The sequence below is a fragment of the Otolemur garnettii genome, unplaced genomic scaffold (assembly GCF_000181295.1).
Source record: "Otolemur garnettii isolate 467f Iridium unplaced genomic scaffold, OtoGar3 scaffold00008, whole genome shotgun sequence".
NCBI lineage: Eukaryota > Metazoa > Chordata > Mammalia > Primates > Galagidae > Otolemur > Otolemur garnettii.
This window is the reverse complement of record NW_003852403.1, coordinates 25090253-25110744: the sequence shown is the minus strand read 5'-3', so window position 1 is coordinate 25110744 and position 20492 is coordinate 25090253. Positions and strand designations below refer to the sequence as shown.

Sequence of the window (20492 nt, the reverse complement as noted above, 5' to 3'; positions counted from 1 at the left end):
TTTCCCTCCAGTCTTCACACTGAACCAGACATCAAGCTCTTTATGACACCCACTCCCTAAATTACCAACTTTCACCTCCCTCTGCCCTGACACTGCCTCAGTTCACTTCTCATCTTTTCCGATCTCAACTATAGACTCAACTGTCACAGCTTCCAGTACTTTTTCCACCAATTTGTCTTCCAAACTGCTGTCATCCTGGTCTCATCATGTCATGCTTCTGCAATAAAGGCCACTTAGTGCCCCTATGTGGTCTTTACTGCATAGTGTCCAAGCTGCTAGAGAAGCTGAGGCAGGAATATCACCTGAGCCCAAGAATCCAAACCCAGCCTGGGTAACACAGGAAGATCCTTGCCTCTAGAAAAAAGATTATTTTAAGACCACATAAAACCTTTCACTGTGTCTTGTTCCACACCATGCTTTGACATATTTGCAGCTCCCCACATGATCTGTGCATTCCTTTACAAACATGTACAAAAAGCCTGCTGTTATCCATTCTATTCCCCGTCACCCTTACTCCCCTTACAACCTATACCCACCTGATCACAACCCGTCTTTCCTTCAAGACTCAGCTCAAGTGTAGACTCCTGCATGAAGCCTCCTTTACCAGCCCATCTTTCCCACTCAGAAATACTACACCAGCCCTGGATAGTTCATGACTGTGTTTATCGTGCTGTGTTACAACTTACATATTTACAAGTTTCATCCTCCAACAATGAGACAATTTGTTACATGACTTTGGGAAAGCCACTTAAACTATGTTTCTTTATTTTTAAAACAATCCTCTGGAAGATAGATATAAAAATTAAGAGAAAAAAAATGTAAACATTTAGTATCTACCCCTGGACTATGATAAATACTAAAGAAACAGCCACTATATTGGGACATTTTTTCACTTTTTGCCAGAGTGTTAAGGCATTTTGTAGATACAGCCTCAGATTGTATTAGAAAATCATTGTTTCTGATTAAACTGCACATCCATGAGAGTTAAAAGACTACTTTTAATGATATGACAACTTAAAGGGGGATGGAAACTTGCAAATAGCTACCTGTGCTGCAGTAAATATACAGAAAATGGCCTTTATCGCGTTAGCCTTGTTTGGAGTAGGAAAATCAGACTGTCTAGGAACATGTTTTTTCTGCTTCCCAATCTCAGTGGACTTCACACAGATATTATCAAGAAAATGCAAGAAGGCTCGGCGCCTGTGGCTCAAGCGGCTAAGGCGCCAGCCACATACACCTAAGGCGGCGGGTTCAAATCCAGCCCGGCCCGCCAAACAACAATGACGGCTGCAACCAAAAAAAAATACCCGGGTGTTGCGGCAGGCGCCTGTAGTCCCAGCTACTTGGGAGGCTGAGGCAAGAGACTCACTTGAGCCCAGGAGTTGGAGGTTGCTGTGAGCTGTGATGTCATGGCACTCTACCCAGGAGGACAGCTTGAGGCTCTGTCTCAAAAAAAAAAAGAAAATGCAAGAAAAGAAAATTAAGAAAACCATAACCAGGTAGCTAACTAACAATACAGTTTGAAGAAAAGAGAGTGCAAGACATTGACTTTGACTTGTTCTTTTCAGAAAAGCAAAGAGAAATCAGGAGCAAGAAGCTTGAGCAACTCATTACAGGCACATTCCCGCACCAACACCCCTTGCCCACCCCACTCCCATCTCCTACCACACTTTTTCCTGACTTAGTAATGTTATTGAGAAAATAGGAGCTGGGATGACCAGACTTGGTTGTGTGGCTCACAGTCACTTGAAATCTGGCAAGCTTCCATTTTATGTTGGCTAAGAAAACCTAAGCAAGACGGTTTACTTCCTGTTTTCAAGATGATATTTTTGGAAAGATCAATTAAATGGTAAAACATAATTAACATCAATTAATGCACTTTAGAATTTTCTTAACATTTTAGGTTGTAATTCAATATTCAATGTAGTTTTGATTTCTTTAAGTATATACTTTAATCCCTTACACAGATATTTCTGATTCACTAGTACAGCATCTTTAGTATCCCAAAATGGCTGCTCTTGTCTTGAACTAAGAGGTCAGTAAGGAATTTGAGATACAAGAAAAAAACACATATTAAATCTCTCCATGCATCTTTATATATCTTTAATGAATACTCACAAAATCTTAGTGAAGTCAGATTAGTCTCATTTTATTAAAAAAAATACAATTGGGGAGTGGGGGGGCGGCACCTGTGTCTCAGTGAGTAGGGCACCAGCCCCATGTATCTGGGGTGGGGGGCTCAAACCCAGCCCCGGCCAAACTGCAACAAAAAAATAGCCAGGCCTTGTGGTGGGCACCTGTAGTTCCAGTACTTGGGAGGCTGAGGCAAGAGAATCGCCTAAGCCCAGGAGTTGGAGGTTGCTGTGAGCTGTGACACCATGGCACTCTACCGAGGGCAACAAAGTGAGACTCTGTCTCTAAAAAAAAAAGTGGGGAATAGGATCAAAAGGTAGTAGGTGCTCTCTCCACAGAGAGGAACAAGAATAGCAAACAGATTCTCACATTTTGTACAGATCTTATGGGGGAGAATGCCAGGATTCACCAGGGAAAAGACAGGAAGCACCACAAGTGGGTGAGGAGAGGATTCAGGCAACTTGCTCGGGCTAATAGCTGGGAGAGGCTCCTGGACCTGGGAAAACATCAAGAGAGAAGCCTGCAGGGCTCCACTCCCCGAGATAGGCTCTTACAATCTTGGCTACAAGAGAACCCCCCAGGCCATGCATGCCTTGGGACTAACAGGAGGAGCTGCTCAGAGATTGTCAGAGAGGCTGCTCCACAAAGGGTGCCCACGCCTGATCCCTCAGGCATCTGAGCCCAGAGCAGCTTAAGCCAGGCGACATTCTGGGTGCCTAGATATGGGAGACTGCAGGCATGCCTACCAGCGCAGAGGAGTAGAGGTGCCCAGGCCCCCACACCCCCTGGGAAGGTCCCCACTGCCCTGCTGCAGGCTGCTGTTGGGACTGAGATGTGAGCAGACAGCGTTTCCCACAGTTTCTCATTCACACTGCTTGCCTGGGTGGAGCCCCGGCCTTTCCAGTAGCCAAGTCCAAGGTGGTATCTTCAGAGTTTGACCCACAGGCTGAGTTTGGGCTGACACAGCTGCAACCTCACCTGGCTGAGGAGGGGCAAGGAAAGGAGGCTCTCTGACACACGCCCGGGATGGCACCCACCACCCTGCAGCCAGGTGCTGTGGGACTGCTTTGAGCAAACTGCACTGCTCACAGCTTCCTGACAGCTCAGCCTGCCTGAAAAGGGACCTTACCCTCTCTGTTCATAGACTCAGGGAATTTTGGGGGGAATTTAAAGATGGGCAGAGCCTACCCTCAGACTCAGTTTGGGCTAGCTTAGCTGCAGCCACACCCAGCTGAGGGACAGAAGAACCCAAGCTGTCCTACACGCACCTAGGACAGTTTCTGCCACGCTGCCTGCTATGAGTCTGAGGCAGAAGTGGACAGCACTCTCCCCAGCATCCTACCTATGCTGTTTCCCTGGAAGGGATCCCACCCTCTCTGATCACAACCCAAGTCACCATTATGGCAGTTTAAGGCCAGGCAGCATCCCTGAATCAGCTGGATTCAGACTGGCACGGCTGCAGGTGTCACTAAGCTAAGGAGGGACAGGGGAGCCCAAGGGTGCCTGCACACACCCAGGACAATCCCATGGCCCTCCCACAGACTGCTGTGAGACAGCAGCTCAATGAAATCCGAAAACCATCACAAAGAAATCAGAAAATCAATTCAGGATACAAATGAAAAATTTGCCAAAGAGACAGATATCTTAAAGAAAGAAAGAAAAAAAAAACCCAGAAATTCTGGAGCTAAAAAATTCACAAAGGGAAATACAAAACACATTCAAACATCTCAAAAACAGACTAGATCAAAAAGGAGGGGGAATCTTAGGACTTGAGTACAAGTCTTTTAAAATAATACAATAAGACAAAAATAAGATAAAGAAAGAATTTTAAAAAACTACCAAAGCCAGCCAGTCACGGTGGCTCACATCTGTAATCCTAGCACTCTGGAAGGCTAAAACAGGTGGATTGCTTGAGCTCATGAGTTCAAGACCAGCCTGAGCAAAAGCGAGACCCATCTCCACTAAAAATAGCATAGCTGAGGCAAGAGGATCTCTTGAGCCCGAGTTGGAGGTTGCTGTGAGCTATGATGCCACACCACAGCACTCTACCAGGGCAACAGCTTGAGACTCTGTCTCAAAAAAAAAAAAAAGACCAAAGCCTTTGATACTTCTGGGACTACATAAAACAACCAAACTTATAAGTTATCAATATTCCTGAAAGGAAAGAGATGAAAATATTTAGAAAACTTATTTAAGAAAACAATTGATAAAAACTTCCTAGGACTAGCAAGAGAGTTCGATATTCAGATAGAGGAGACCAAATGATTCCCAGGCAAATACACTACAAAAAGTACTTTACCACAGCATATTATAATTGGAATGACTAAAGTTGAAGTGAAAAAAAGAATTTTAAAATTAGCAAGAGAAAAGCATCTAGTCTTCAATAAACGAAAACCCCATCACATTAACATCAGACCTCTTAACAGAAACCTTACAGGCTAGAAGACAATGAGATGGCATTTTCAAAGAACTGAAAGTAAAAACTGCCAGCCAATAATGTTATTTCACATAAGAATAAGCTTCATAAATGAAGCAAGAATAAAGTTTTTCGAGATAAGCAAACACAGAGAATTCACCATGGTAGATCAGCTCTACAGGAAATGCTCAAAAGTGTGGTAAAGTTGGAAATGAAAAGTCAGTATTCACCATTACAAAAATACATTTTCATGTGTTTAGAAAACTCACAAGCCTTATAAAACAATCACACAAAAGAGGAAGAAAAAGGAATTAAGGCAACATGACAGAAGTTTGGCAAACCACAAAGACAAAAAGAGAAAAGACAAGGGTACATGTGAAATTTACTAAATGTAGAATATAAATGTCTTAACACAATAATTAAGAAAATGTAGTGAAGGCTATGTTTACCAGTTTGATGAAAATATTTTCAAAGAAAGAAACAAAGAATTTATAAAACAACTAGAAATCAATTAACAATTTGACAAGAATAAAGCTTCATATATCAATATTAATCTTGAATACAAATGGATAAATTCTCCACTTAGAAGACATAGATTGGCAGAATGGATTATTTATTTATTTTTAATTTGTTTTGTTGTTGCAGTTGCAGTTTGGCAGGGGCTGGGTTCGAACCCACCACCCTCAGTATATGGGGCCAGTGCCTTACTCACTGAGCCACGGATGCTGCCCAGAATGGATTTTTTAAATAATTCTAACTATATGCTGCTTACAAGAAATTCACCTTACCCATAAAGACACATAATATAGACTGAAAGTAAAAGAGTGGACAAAGATATTCTACACAGATGGAAATCAAAAGCAAGAGTAGTCATAGTTATATCAGATACAACAGACTTTAAAAACAGGGCTCGGTGCCTATAGCACAGTGTCTACAGCACCAGCTATATACACCAAGGCTAGAGGGTTTGAACCCAGCCTGGGCCAGCTAAACAACAATGATGACTGCAACAAATAATGGCCAAGTATTATGGTGGGCACCTGTGGTCACAGCTCCTTGGAGGCTAAGGCAAGAGAATCACTTAAGCCCAAGAGTTTGAGGTTGCTGTGAGCCGTGATGCCATAGCGCTCTACTGAGGGCAACATAGCAAGACTCTGTCTCAAAAAAAAAAAAAAATTAAAAATAGTAAAAAAGGACAAACAAAGTCATATATAATGATAAAGGGATCAACCTAGCAAGAGGATATAATGATCCTAAGACACACAAAAAAGCAATCAGTAAAATTCAATATCCATCTGTGATACAAACCCTAAAACTCTGGCATAGAAGGAACATAGCTCAAAATAATAAAAGCCATATCCAACAAATCCACAGCCAATATCATACTGAAAAGAACTGGAACTACACAAGGATGCCTACTTTTACCATTTCTATTCAACATGGCATTGGAAGTCCTAGCCAGAAAAGAGAAAGTAAAATTATCTCTGTATTCTGATAATAGGATCTTAAATCTAGAAAACTTTCAGACTCCTCATAAAGACTCTTAGATTTGATAAAGAATTAATTCAGCAAAGTCTCAGGTTATAATATCAAGTACAAAAATCAATAGCATTTCTACACACAATGATCAAGCTGAGAACCAAATCAAAAACTCAATCCCATTTATAATTGCTGCAAAACAAAACAAACAAACAAACAAACAAAAAACCTAGGAATACATTTAACCAAGATGGCGAACAATCTCTACAAGAAGAAATCAAATCACTGATGAAAGACATTGTAGATGATACAAACAAATCGAAAATCATTCTGTACTCATGGATTGGAAGAATCAGTATTGTTAAAATGGCCATACTGCCCCCCAAAATCTATAGATCAGTGCAATTCCTATCAAAATACCAATGTCATTCTTCACAGAAGTAGAAAAAACAATTCTAAAATTCATACAGAACCAAGAACCATATACATGAATAGCCCTAGCAATCCTAAGGAAACAAACAAACAGAAGACATCACATTACCTGACTTAAAATCATACCACAAGGCTATAGTAACCAACACAGCATGGTACTTGCACAAAAGTAGACACATAGGTCAATGGAACAGAATAGAAAACTCAGAGATAAAACCATAGACCTACAACCAACTAATAATAAAACTATTAATAATGGGTGTCCTAGCTAATATTCAATACATTTTGTAATTAGTCTTCACAATTTCCCACAATATGGATGTTATTATCATACTCAGTTTAAAATAAGAAAATAGGCTGGGCATGGTGGCTCACGCCTATAATCCCAGCATTTTGGGAGGCCAAGGCAGGAGGATCACCTACAGTCAGGAGTTCAGAATCAGCCAGAGTAACAAGACCATGCATCTACAAAAAATAGAAAAAGTAGTCAAGTGTGGTGGTATACAGCTGAGGGTATCCCATCAACATAGACTACTACAAGATCATGAGGAATGGGGAGGGAGGGCAGAGTTACCTACTGAAAGAGTCCAGCAACATGATCCAAAATAAAAATCAATTTCACACGTTTGGTAAAGTTCCATTAGTTATAGAACTTAGTTAATATGCCTTTTTCTTGTTATACACCCTTAGGCAGTCTTCCATTATTAGTGAACATTTTTAATTTTTATATATAACTCATTATATTAACAACCAAATGTATATAAATTATGAACAATGTAAGTTAATTTTTTTCTTTCATTTGTAAAGCACTGGACATAATAACACATTAAAAAGATAATATACCACTATCAAGTGATATTTATCCCAAGAATTCAAGGATGGTTCAGCATATACAACTCAATAAACATCATACATCACATCAATAGAATGAAGAACAAAAACCATATGATTATCTCAATAGATTCAGAAAAAGCATTTGATTAAATTCAACATCCCTTCATAATAACAACTCCAAATACCTCAACATAGTAAAGGCCATATATGACAAACCCACCGCTAACATTATATTGAACGAGGAATAGTTTTCCTCTAATTCCCTCTAAGAACTAGAACAAGACAATAATGTCTAATTTACCATTCTTATTCCGTCTAGTACTGGAAGTCCCTGTCAAAGAAATTAGGCAACAGAGGAAATAAAGGAGTCCCTAATTAGAAAGAAAGAAGTAAAATTGTATTTGTTTGCAGATGACATGATCTTATATATAGAAAACCTACAGACTCAACAAAAAAAACCTCTTAGAACTGATAAATTCATTAAAGTTGTGGGATACAAAATCAACATACAAAATCAATAGCATTTCTGTACATAAGCAATAAACTAACTGAAAAAGAAATCAGGAAGGCAATTCTATTTACAATAATCATTTTCTTAAATGCTTAGGAAAAAATTTAACTAAGAAGGCAAAAGATGTCTATAAAGAAAATTACAAAGCACTGATGAAAACAATACAAATAAATGGAAAGACATCCCATGTTCATATAGCAAGAATTAATATTCTTACAATAACCATACTACCCAAATAAATCTACAGATCGAATGCAATCCCTATCAAAATACTGATAACTTTCTTGACAGAAATAGAAAAAAATCCTAATATTTATATGGAAGTACAAAAGACCCTGAAAAGCCAAAGCAATCCTGAGGAGGAAAAAAAAAAAAGCTGAAAGCATCTCACGATCAGACTTCTTCAATTTATACTACAAAGCTGTAGTAATCACAACAGCATGACACTGGCATACAACAGACATGTAGACCAATGAAACAGAACAGAGAACCCTGAACTTAATCCACATATCTCCACCCAACTGATTTTTGATAAAGGTGTATAGAACATGCATTAGGGAAAGGATACCCTCTTCAATAAAAGGTAAACTGGATATCCATATGCAGAAGAATAAAGCTAGACCCCCATCTCCTACCCTATACAAAAATCAACTCAAAATGGATCAAAGACCTAAATAAAAGACCTTAAACAATAAAACTAATAGAAGACAACATAGGGGGAATGCTTCAGGACATGGGTCTGGAAAAGATTTTTTTGAATAAGATAGAGCTCAAAAGCACAGGCTACAAAAGCAAAAATAAATAAGAGATTATACCAAACTAAAAAGCTTCTGCACAGCAAAGGAAGCAATCAATTGCGTAAAAAGACACTCTGTAGAATGGGAGAAAATATTTGCAAAGTACTCATCAGACAGGGGATTCATATCCAGAATACATAGAAACTCAAACATTTAAACAAAAGCTCCAAACAATCTGATTTTAAAAAATGAGTACATGGTCTGAATAGACATTTCTCAAAAGAACACATAAAAATGGCCTAAAAACAAGGGCTGGGCATGGTGGCTCACACCTGTCATCCTAGCACTCTGGGAGGCCGAGGTGGGAGGATCCCTTGAGGTCAGGAGTTGGAGACCCAGCCTGAGCAAGCATGAGACCCTGTCCCTATTAAAAATAGAAAAAATAGGCCAAGTATGGTGGCACATGTCTATAGTTGCAGCTACTTAGGAGGCTGAAGCAGGAGGATCACTTGAGCCCAGGAGTTTAAAGTTGCAGTGAGCTATGCTAACACCACTGCAGTCTGGCTGGGGTGACAGAGTAAGACTCTGTCTCAAAAAAAAAAAATTCATTTTGTTCTATGGATAATACAAATGCAATGGTATTACTCACTTTTTATCAATTTTTAAGTCAGTGACAACTTCAGACATATACTCACAAAGGCTTTTCCTAGATTGAACATGCATAAACACAGATATCTACATTTTTAAATTATTTTAGACAAAACGTGAAATTATTATTCAGTGAAGAGTCTCAAATTTTACACAAGAGATTAATATATATGCAGCCACAGTTTCAAAATTACATTAAGCACTATATAAAATACAAAACATATACCAGGTGCTTTCAAAGGCCTCACAAGTGACCTGATTATTTAGCTTAAGATCTGAGTAGCATTGGGGCATGAAGTTAAATTTAAAAGAAACTTTAAAAGCCCTAAAAGCACTAAGAATTATTAGGAAAATGTAAAAGAGGTCATGTCCTGGTATAGGAGTGAGTGGGCCCAGCCCCACGTCTCTTAGCTCTGTGACTAGGTTTGTAATTTTTTCACTTCTTTGAGTTTCACTTTCTCTCTCTGTAAAGTAAGTTCTTGTGAAGACTAAGTGAGACCACGTAAATCATTTAGCGCAGCCCTTAGCACATGATAAGTACTCTGTGAATGTTAGCTGCTGTAATTTCTATTATTTATTATTGGGGAAATACCACCAAGTAGCAAAGAGGAATATTGGTAGTCAGCAAAACTAGGTCCTTTCTGACATCACAAAAACTCTTGAAAGCTGGAGGTCATCTTTCTCAAATCGGCAACTAAAGCTCCCAGGAGTACTGACACAGAATGTAACTGGCATAACACATCACAGGATATTTCCTACCAGTTGTAAGCACTCTCAGGCTCTGAGCCTTCCACGCTTTCCTCTCCAGCAACCAATGGCATTTTAATCATCCCTAGAACTCAATGTTCTTTGCTCCTGCCTTATGTTTAAAAATAATAATAATAATAATAAATGCCTTAAAATCTACTTTTTACTTCTGCTGTGATTTTTGATACAGGCCCTGCAATAGATGCTGTGGAACACAAACAGCTATTTGTGAATACGAACCCAGAGCCCTGCTTAGGCCAGTTAAGGTGGATCATGCCTGTACTCCCAGCACTTTGGGAGGCTGAGGTGGGAGGATCACTTGAGGCCAGGAGTTCGAGACCAGCCTGGACAATATAGCAAGACCCTCTCTCCACAAAAGGCAAGAAAAAATTAGCCTGGCAGGGTAATATGCCTGCGGTCCTACCTACTTGGGACACTAAAGTGGGAGGATCACTTTGAGCCCAAGAGTTTGAGGCTATAGTGACCTATAATTAGGTCACTGCACTCTAGCCTACACGAGAGAGCAACACCCTATCTCTAAGAAAACAAAAAAATGAACAAACATAAAATCCCAGCAAATCAAAGAGCCCTGCTCGAGTGTCTAATAGAAGGGAAGGGGCCACTTCCTAAGTCAGTGAGAAACACAGATGTCAGGGATATCTAACTTTTCTATCCCCTTCTCTCACTTTTCCTTTTTTGTGCTGTCTGGAGATGAAGTCTGAGATGAAAACAGTTTCTGCAAGGAGACATAATATGAATTTTAGAAATGTTTATCTTTTTCAAATATTTTGATTTTCCCTGGGTGGATTTATTACGAAAGCAACAATTTTTAGAGAAGTGGTCATTGAAAGCAATGACCACTTGCTTAGTGAGAGTTTTCCCCCCTTTAGATCAGTGAAATAATAAACTCGGCGTGGGTGAGATGATGCATAATTCTTTTAAGTTCGAAAAGTCACCATGCCCAGATTCCTTACCTACGACAATGCCATAGGAAAAAAACAAAAAGTAGATGTTGGGAGCAAAGCTGCTCAACATCAGGCCTCCAGCCACCATGAAGCCACTGAAGATTGTGACGGGTCTTGCTCCAAAAGATGAGACACAGAGACTGCAGACAGGACCTGAACAAAGAAATGAAAGCTTCACTTATTTAACAGGAATCTCTTCCCCACAATCCAATGATCCAACCATGATAAGTTCAAAACGATTCTTTCCACCATGAAACAACAAAAATAAACATCTTCTGAGTATGTACAGTAGGCAGACACTATGCAAGGCATTTCACATCAGCAACCTCATCTCATTTTAATCTACTGTAATTGAACCGTTGCTACCCCCATTTCTTTGATAAGGAAATTAAAGGATGGTAAGATACGTGGTTAAGAAATGAGGTTTCTGGAGTCAGATTTTATCCAAATTCTAGCTCCACTACTTGCTAGTTGTTGGATCGTAGGCAATTTATATTTGATCTTTCCTCACCTGAAAATAGCAATAATAATCGTACCCACCTCACAGTGTTACTATAACATTGAATTCTTTCCCACTAGGACTGTACCTGAAAAGTACCCAGAATTAGAAAACTTAGCATACTAGAAATAAGAGAATATTAAGGGTCATCCAGCCCAATAGTCTCATTTGACATGGAAAGATACTGAAGCTCAGAGAGGTTGCCCAAGTCCATGGTAGGAGAAAGAGGATTTGAAAGCAAAGAAAAGCACACATTAATTAAGTTGACAACAACCTTTTAAGGTATAAGTTATGATGTCCAACTTTCAAAAAGCACACCCACCAGAATGGCTAAAGACAGACAATTGTGTTAGCAAGAATGTAGAGAAAACAAAATTCTCAAACACTGCTAGAATTATCTCCTCAAGTTGAACGTAGCATATTATCATACTATCTAATCCAGAAGTTCCGATTCTAGGTATACACCCAACAGAGATACCTACAAGAGTCATACATACATGTGCATAGCAGAATTATTTATAACAGCTAAACCTAGAAGCCTGGGTGTTCATCAGTAGTAGAATGTATCAGTAAATTCTGGAATCGTCATTCAGTGGACTGTCATCCAGCAGGGAGAGGGAAGGCTACACACCACACATCACACTATGGATACGTCTCACAAAGATGCTGGGTGAAGACATCCAACACAGAGAAGTACAAACCACATCATTCCAACTATAAAAAGAACAAAAGCAGGCAAAACTAATTTATGGTTGGAAGTCAGGGCAGTGGCTGTCTTTGCTAGGGGTTGGGGAGTTAGACTCAGAAGAGCCTGAAGCCAAGTTCCCAGGGTACTGTTCATGTTCTGTTGTTCCTCTGTGTGACTGTGCTAATTACAGGGTGTGTGCAGTTTGTGAAAATGCACGGAGCTATTCTCTCAAAACCCGCACACTATTCTGTATATATCTTTTACTTCTTTATAAAGCAACCTCCAACAGAGAAATGATGAAACCCATCCACAATCTCATTGTTAGTAGACGGCAGCGCCTGATCCAACAACTCCATACCCAACATTCTTCCCAATACAAGAGAATCTCTTAAACATGTGTAAGACCAGAGTATGGACGCCAAGATATAATAGCATCAGTGATAGCATCAGTCCCAATGCTTTGGTTCTCCTACATTTCTCCCCAGTCCTGAACTGGCCCCTTGCATGTCCATGTCCCCTTGTTTGAATCAGTGCAAAAGAGCAGACAGATATATTTATAGGACAAGCAGAGGAAAATATTCTGTGGTGGTGTTTTAAAAGGAAAATCTATTTGAAACACCAAACTTATCATCCAGTGGTTGCAGTGTCTGTATACCCAATGAGAAATACTTAGACACTTCAAAAATAGAAATAGTTTTACGAGAGTCAAATTTCACAGAGAAATGTTTGACAACAGAAGGCATGACCCTTCCTGTTGTTACCAAACTGTGTGGCCACTGAGAGTCAGCGATCACAAGTTTACCAGTACAAAGGGATTGGAATACAGATTATTACTGGCATACTTGAAAAGTTTCAAGTTGCATCCTCAAGATAGGACTTTAAATCTACACACTTTAATGCATGTTAATTCCACAAAGAAACTCAGGAATTGGGGAGTGGGAATGAGGGCTAATTTCATAGCATTCTCATTATTCTATAAAATGCATAGCATTGTTATCAATTGCATGATAAATTCTTAGATAAGTTTTGTCTAATACATGATTCTTTGAAAAAAATTTAAGCATCAGGAAGAGATGAGTAAAAATTATTTCACAGATGATAACAGCAAATTGAAAGTTGTTTTTTTTTTTTTTTGAGACAGAGCCTCAAGCTGTCCCCCTGGGTAGAGTGCCGTGGCATTACAGCTCACAGCAACCTCCAACTCCTGGGCTCAAGCGAGTCTCTTGCCTCCGCCTCCCAAGTAGCTGGGACCACAGGCGCCCGCCACAAAGCCTGGCTATTTTTTGGTTGCAGCCGTCATTGTTGTTTGGCGGGTCCGGGCTGGGGATTCGAACCCGCCACCTTAGGTGTACGTGGCTGGCGCCTTAGCTGGTTGAGCTATAGGCGCCGAGCTGAAAGTTGTTTTTTAAGAAAACAAAAACTCAATTTTCACATTGGCATCTACTGCTTACTTAGAGAAAACATCTTTTTTTTGAGATAGAGTCTTACTTTGTCTCCCTCAGTAGAGTACTGTCACGTCATAGCTCACAGCAACCTCAAACTCTTGGGCTCAAGTGATCCTCTTGCCTCAGCCTCCCAAGTAGCTGGGACTACAGGTGCCCTCCACAATGCCCAGCTATTTTTAAAGTTGGGGGTCTCACTCTTGTTCAGGCTGGTCTTGAACTCCAGAACTCAAGCAATCCACTCACCTCAGCTTCCCAGAGTGATAGGATTACAGACATGAGCCAGTGTGCCCTGTCTGTAAAAAAACATCTTGATGTCGGAGATTCAAGACAAAAGATTTTACATCTGATATTTTGGAACTTGGAAATGGTCCAAACATCTGAACATTAAAATGAAGAAACTGGAGCTCAGGAAGTTCACATGACTCGACCAACTCCAAAGTGAAGGCCAAAGTCAGCCCAACATTCTTACCAATTGAGAAGCAGTTTAATCAGTTCTTAATGTTATTTCTAGAAATCAAAATGTTAGTAAAGAACATCAATGTGCTTTCGTATTTAATATCTTCCAGATTATGTAATTTTATGAGTTTATGTCACATGAAAACATAACCTTTGTGATCATTTATTATTTAAAAAAAATTAGAGCAAATTATTTCACCCTCATCTTTAGAGCCAGGGTATATTTATAGATTCTATTTACATAGATTTAAGCCAAAATAGCCTCAGACTTCATCAATAATAATTAGGGCAAAATAAAATGAAGTGATCATCAAGTCACATTTGCAAAACATGACATATTTATGTGTTGAGTATTTCATAATAAAATGCCAAGTCTCCAAGATGATAAACCACGTATTATTATTCCTCAGCACTGAATGAGTTTCAAGAGACAAATTGAACCAAAGGATTACTCTCAGGGGAGATGTCTTACTATGTTTCAGGTCTTTCACTTTCCAGAAGGAACCTCTGGAACAAAAGTTAGTTAACCTATAACATGAATCAGTGATTCCACTTGTGGATCTGAAAAATTTAGAAAGAAAAAGTGGGATTGCTAATTTTTTATTTAACAAGACATTTAAAAAATGTAATAACTATCCATTACTACCTTGGAGAGTTTTAATTAGGAAATGACAAGAAGGTTGTAATTTTACAATACAAAATAGTAGGAAGACAGCAGAAACCTCACACACACACACACACACATGCGCGCACGCTCACCTTACACATCATTGCCTTTATATTCATTTACCTTTAGTTAAAAAAATTTTCTTGAACTTACAATTGACCATGTATTGGTGCTCAAGAGTTATTATTACTATTGCTGGTATTGGTGATTGGGAGCCACTGTGGCTGTTACTACTTTCGGTTTGAGAGATTAATCTTGACTGGTTGGTGGAACTGAAAATCCTGAGCTGGACTGGTCAGTGGAACTGAAAATCCTGAGCTGGACTGGTCAGTAGCAGAGCTGGCAGACAGCACAGAAGAATGGCCTAAGGAGGGCAGAAGTCGGTGTGGGGCACTGGGTGGTGAGCAGTTCTGTCCTTCCCAGGTAGTATGCAGGGGCCTTAACAGATGTTCTCCCCTCCTGCATAAAGGCCTGACAACATTTTTGGCTCAATGCTGACATTCTCCCCCCAAAGGTAAAAACCCACATGTTAAGGAGGACAAATCACCCTACAAACCAAAGTGAAGAGTGAAGAAAGAAAAGAGGCTGAAGATGGGATTTTGCACATTGCAACCTCTTAAACGCAAAACAAACTATAGAAAACCCTTTCTTTTTAGCCACCTCCAAGGCAGACCATTTGATACACTTTTCAGCCAATGACGAGAAAACTCTACCTAACAAAGAGTCTTGGTATGCATCACACGCAAATTAGAAAAATGGGAAGAATGAATTGCCTCTAAGGAAGTCAGAGAGAGCGATGACATTGCTTCCTTCAGCCCTTCAGGTAATTTGGGAAGAGACAACAGAGTTCAATTTTTGCTGGCTGTTAGGCAGCACAGGGGAAGAATACATTACAAATTTTAAATATGTTAGCAGCATTATATATAGCCCTGTGTTAATCAGACCGAAAGTGAACAGCTAACCATTTACTGAGATTCCATTAATGCTGTGCTGTGCAATACAAACGTAAGGAGTCACACACGTGAGCTGCAGACGGAATCTTAGACTTTCTAACGACAACATTAGGAAAATAAAACAGAGACGAAATTAATTTTAATAATGCATTCTGTCTAACCTAATGCTGTCCAAAATATTATCATTTCAATATTTTGACATCACTGAGATATTTTTCATTCTTTTTCGTACTGAGTCTTTGAAATCCAGTGTGTAGCTTTTACATCTCTAGCTCATCACCATTTTTGAATGAGCCACAATTCAAGTGCTCAACAGCCAAGTGGCCACTGTACTGTACAACCCAGAGTAGGAGGCTCATAGCTCATCAGAAGACACAGAGAAAACCATGTGTGGTTTTGTAGTTTTGAAATTATTGAAAGATAGAATGGAATCATTCCCTTTGGGAAATAATGTCAATCTCCATGTACCTCTTTCCTCCTAAAAAGTTTCACAGTCCCAGGAGTGGAAGGATGGCCAGGCCTGCTGCAGGAAATCCTTAAGTTGGTCAATGCAGTGAGAAATTAAATGTAGCAGTAGCCAGGTGTAGATGTGCCATGCAGAAAGGACTTCCCAACAAAGTCCATTAGCTGGGCTCACAAAAGCCCTACATTTCCACTAAAATGCAGGGAGCCTTAAAATTGGAATATTCCTCACTCCCTGCTCCGGCTAAGATTGTCAATCTTAAATTCATCTCCTTGAGAAAGAGAAAGGCACTCAGGAGCTACACCCAGTCAAATCCTCAATCTCAGGTACACTTATACCGATCGCTATTCTGGTTGGCTGGTTTGGTGGTCTATAGAGATGGCAGAAAGTTTAGCCAAAACCCGGTCACACTGTCATGGATCCTGGAAATACTTAGCACACTGGGAATTGACCCAAGCACAGAATCCTCATGGCAGGTAGGAATTTAGTGCTGAAGGAGTTAACAGTGCCTGGGGGTGATGCCCAAACCCAGCTCTGCCCAGCACTCACCACTCACTCAGCAAGTGGGGTTGGCAATATTGACTCACTCCATTAACCTGGGATATGTTTACTGACTCATAGTCTGAAGGCCTTTGGAGCAACGGAGGACAAAAGCGGGTGTGGGGACTATTAACTCTTCTCCAAGTACAAAACTACTGAAGAAAGATCTTCCTGCTGTTTTAGCAACCGGGTTGTCTGAGAAGCAGCCTCACCCTGTTCCTTAAATTTGAAGAACAATATCCAGGCAAAAGGTGTTCTAGCTCATCTTAATGCAAGACCATTCAGTTACCTTCCATCCCAGCTCTATCAACAGGTCTCAACCAGAGAAACAAAAAGAGTATGAAACATATATTAACAGATTTATTGCAAGGAACTGACTTAGGAGATTAGCCAGACAATACTTGCCTAGCTGGGCAAGTTCCAGATCGAGAGAGCAGGTCAGCAGGAAGGGTATGTAAGAACTCTCAGGCTTGGTCTGAAGCTGCAACCACAGCAGAATTTCTTCTGGGAAAGCTCATTTTTGCTCTCAAAGCCTTTCAACAAATGGAATCAAATCCATCTGGATTATCTAGGCTAATCTACCTTACATTAAGTTCACTGATGATGAACTTTATGCGCATCTACAAAGTACCTTCACAGCAACACCTAGATTAGTGTTTGAATAACTGGGGATTGTAACTTAGCCAAGTTTTTTTTTTTTTTTTTTTTTTTTTTTGAGACAGAGCCTCAAGCTGTCCCCCTGGGCAGAGTGCCGTGGCATTACAGCTCACAGCAACCTCTAATTCCTGGGCTCAAGCGAGTCTCCTGCCTCTGCCTTCCAAGTAGCTGGGACCACAGGCGCCCGCCACAACGCCCGGCTATTTTTTTTTTTTTTTTTGGTTGCAGCCATCATTGTTGTTTGGCGGGTCCGGGCTGGGGATTTGAACCCGCCACCTTAGGTGTACGTGGCTGGCGCCTTAGCCGGTTGAGCTATAGGCGCCGAGCCTCTGCCAAGTTTTAATAGAAGTTAAAACTTCTATTCTTTATGGTATTCATAAAGTCTCCAATTAGTAGTTACCTTTTTCCTATCGCTTCCCCAGACTACACACCCCTTGGAAGCATGGACAGTATTGTCTATCGTGGCATCCACAGCACAGAGAGACCCTATGAGCACATGTACCAGGGCTGAGTTCATTCACAATGTACAACCCAGAAAGCAGAATCCTTATACCCAGCTTTATTCATCCCAGGGATTATCTGGACAAAATAATAATTCAGGCAAAAGGAAGGAGTATTTTCTCCTCAATCACTCAGGTTTCAGGGAAAAGGAATTAAGAATTAAAGTTATGAAGAGTGCATATCTTTTCACACTTCTAATATGCTATTATGAGCTCTGTGCAAATCTAAGTTTGTAAAAGACAGGGGTAGGCCTTTAACTTTTAGATGCTTAGGCACAATCTCAGCAACTTCCCAGCTCTCCTTCCTGCCCGTCCTTCTAAGAAATGTCTTTGTATTTCATCCTTTGTATTTCTTTCACAGGTTCTAGAGTTTGGTTGGAACTGCCTGGGACAGTCATTTTATTTGTAAGTGATTTGTTCTCTACTAACTAAAATTTACTGAGTACTTACCATATGCTAATCTCAATTATTCCACATAACAATCATATAGGGTAGATACTTTTATTATCTCAAATGTAAAGATGAAGAAACAGATTTATTGATTTTTTAACAAGAATCCTGTATTTTCATTTTGCACTGGGACCCAAAAATTATGTAGCTAGTCCTGCCTAAAAGTGAAGAGGGGGCAGTGCCTGAGGCTCAAAAGAGTGGGGCACTGGCCCCATATCCCAGAGGTGGCAGATTCAAACCCAGCCCCGGCCAAAAACCTCAAAAAAAAAAAAAAAAAAAACGGTGAAGAGGGCTATTCCTGGCCCTTGAGATAAGTGGTCATCTGCCTGGGAACTTGAACACAGTGTACAGCTGCAGTTAATTTTCAGAGAATCAGCTTCAGCTCTGATCACCAATGCCACACCCTTAAGGAGATCTCAGCTTCCCTCAATCCTCAGCTCCTACCTGGACAGAATTGTGAAAAGAAACTTTGTTCTCCAAGTACGTGCTAACTGAAATATTTCAATTATCTTTTTGACCCTTGCCAAGGTTATTTCTGTATAACGTAGAATTTCCTAATAGAAAAGGTGACTAACTAAAGAACATAAAAAAAAAATTCTTTCCTCTCCAATATAGGTGGTTTTCTAGAAATCAATACTTTTAAATCCCTATATTTATGTATCAATTATTATCCACTTATACTTTGATGGCTTTACAAATAAACCCTATTATGAAAAACTCTCTCAAACAAATCTTGGGCAACCTTTTCCTTTTCTCTTGAGCTCTTAAAGTATTATCTTTTTAGGTGTTTAGGTATGTTTAGTTATCTTATCTGACATAGACACATGATTCAGCATTGTTTTTCTAGTCTTTTAGCCTTGTTTGTAATTTATCACTTGGAAGTATTTGCTTTTTTTTATAGCAGCCCTCTTTAATATCCAGGAGAGATGCATATTTAAAAGAAAACTGGTCAATACATTCTGTTTTAAACATATCTTCATCAAATCATTTTAGAGCTGGAAAATGCCTTACAAATTGCCACATTCAATGTCTCACTGCATGGCCCATAGTAGACAATAAACGAATAAAGAAATGAACAAATGGATGATTGAATTATCTTACGGCATGCCTATATTTTCACACAGCATTGTTACAGTGAAAGAGTGTTGTAATATATGCTTTTTCAAAAAAGAAGCCTCAGGTGGCACCCATAGCTCAGTGGGTAGGGCACCGGCCACATACACTGAGACTGGCAGGTTCGAACCCGGCCTGGGCCAGCTAAAACAACAGTGACAATTGCAACAACAACAACAAACATAGCCAGGTGTTGTGGCAGGTGCCTGTAGTCCCAGCTACTTGGGAGGCTGAGGCAAGTCACTTAAGCTTAAGAGTTCGAGGTTGCTGTGAGCTGTGACACCACGGCACTCTCCCCAGGGCCACAGCCTGAGACTCGGTTTTAAAAAAAGTAAATAAAATAAAACCAAAAAGAAGCCTCAGATGCCTTGCACAGTGTTAGGGATGCAGCAAATGTAATCACCTGGTTAAAGAATAAGAAGCAGCATGAATGTGCCCACTTACTTGCAAGCAAGCCAACTCCACTTGCCAGGGACCCGACCCAGGCGGTTTTCCCTTTTCCTTCACCGAAGGCGTCCAGCCATTCTATGTACAGGACTCCGACAGCCAACGGCGATCCGTAACACAAAAACTGAGTGAGGAAGGAGACCAACACGATCACCCAGCCCCATCCACCATCAGGGGACTTTTTAAGTTCCATTGTAAGACGAAATCAAGGTGTTTCTCCGTAGGTCCTAAACAAAAACCGAACAGAAAAGAAAAGTGTATTTAAAGTGTAGAAGGAGACAGTATTTTGCTTGAGAATATCTCCTTCTAAATTAAAAAATAGAAAGATGTATGTGGGAAAGCATAAAATATTGCAGACATGTCAAAATAACTTTTAAGTTTTCATTTATGATTTGAATAAAGCATTCATCCACCTGGTAAAAAAATTTTTTTAAGTATAAAAAGGTGTAGAGTGAAATGTCTCCTTTTCAACCTCATACTCCTTCACTGGGTTCTCACCCTTGCCCAACCACAGGGAACTACTGATTTTAGTTTCTTGGTTTTTAGCTTCCTGGGTTCTCTAGGAAGCAGACTATTAACAAGAAGAAGAATTCCGAGGGGTGCTCTCCAGCCAACACCTGTGGGAGGGCACAGAGGGCGGGAGAAGTAGGCGCCCTGAAAAGTATAAAGTAGGGGATCTCTCAAGTTAGGCTGCCGGGCACGGAGCCGCCCT

General features: G+C 40.1%; 1 protein-coding gene across 1 annotated transcript in view; it reads right to left on the bottom strand.

Moving 5' to 3' along the window:
* SLC16A9 (solute carrier family 16 member 9) overlaps positions 1 to 20009 on the bottom strand; it is a 28003-nt gene extending 7994 nt beyond the window's left edge. The window contains exons 1-2 of the mRNA XM_003783640.1: positions 19778 to 20009; positions 10912 to 11055 (exon numbers count right to left, since the gene is read on the bottom strand). Of these exons, the coding sequence (XP_003783688.1) occupies positions 10912 to 11055; positions 19778 to 19973 (340 nt within the window). The 5' untranslated portion in view covers positions 19974 to 20009. The remainder of the gene's footprint in view (positions 1 to 10911; positions 11056 to 19777) is intronic.
* Between the last annotated feature and the right edge of the window lie 483 nt (positions 20010 to 20492).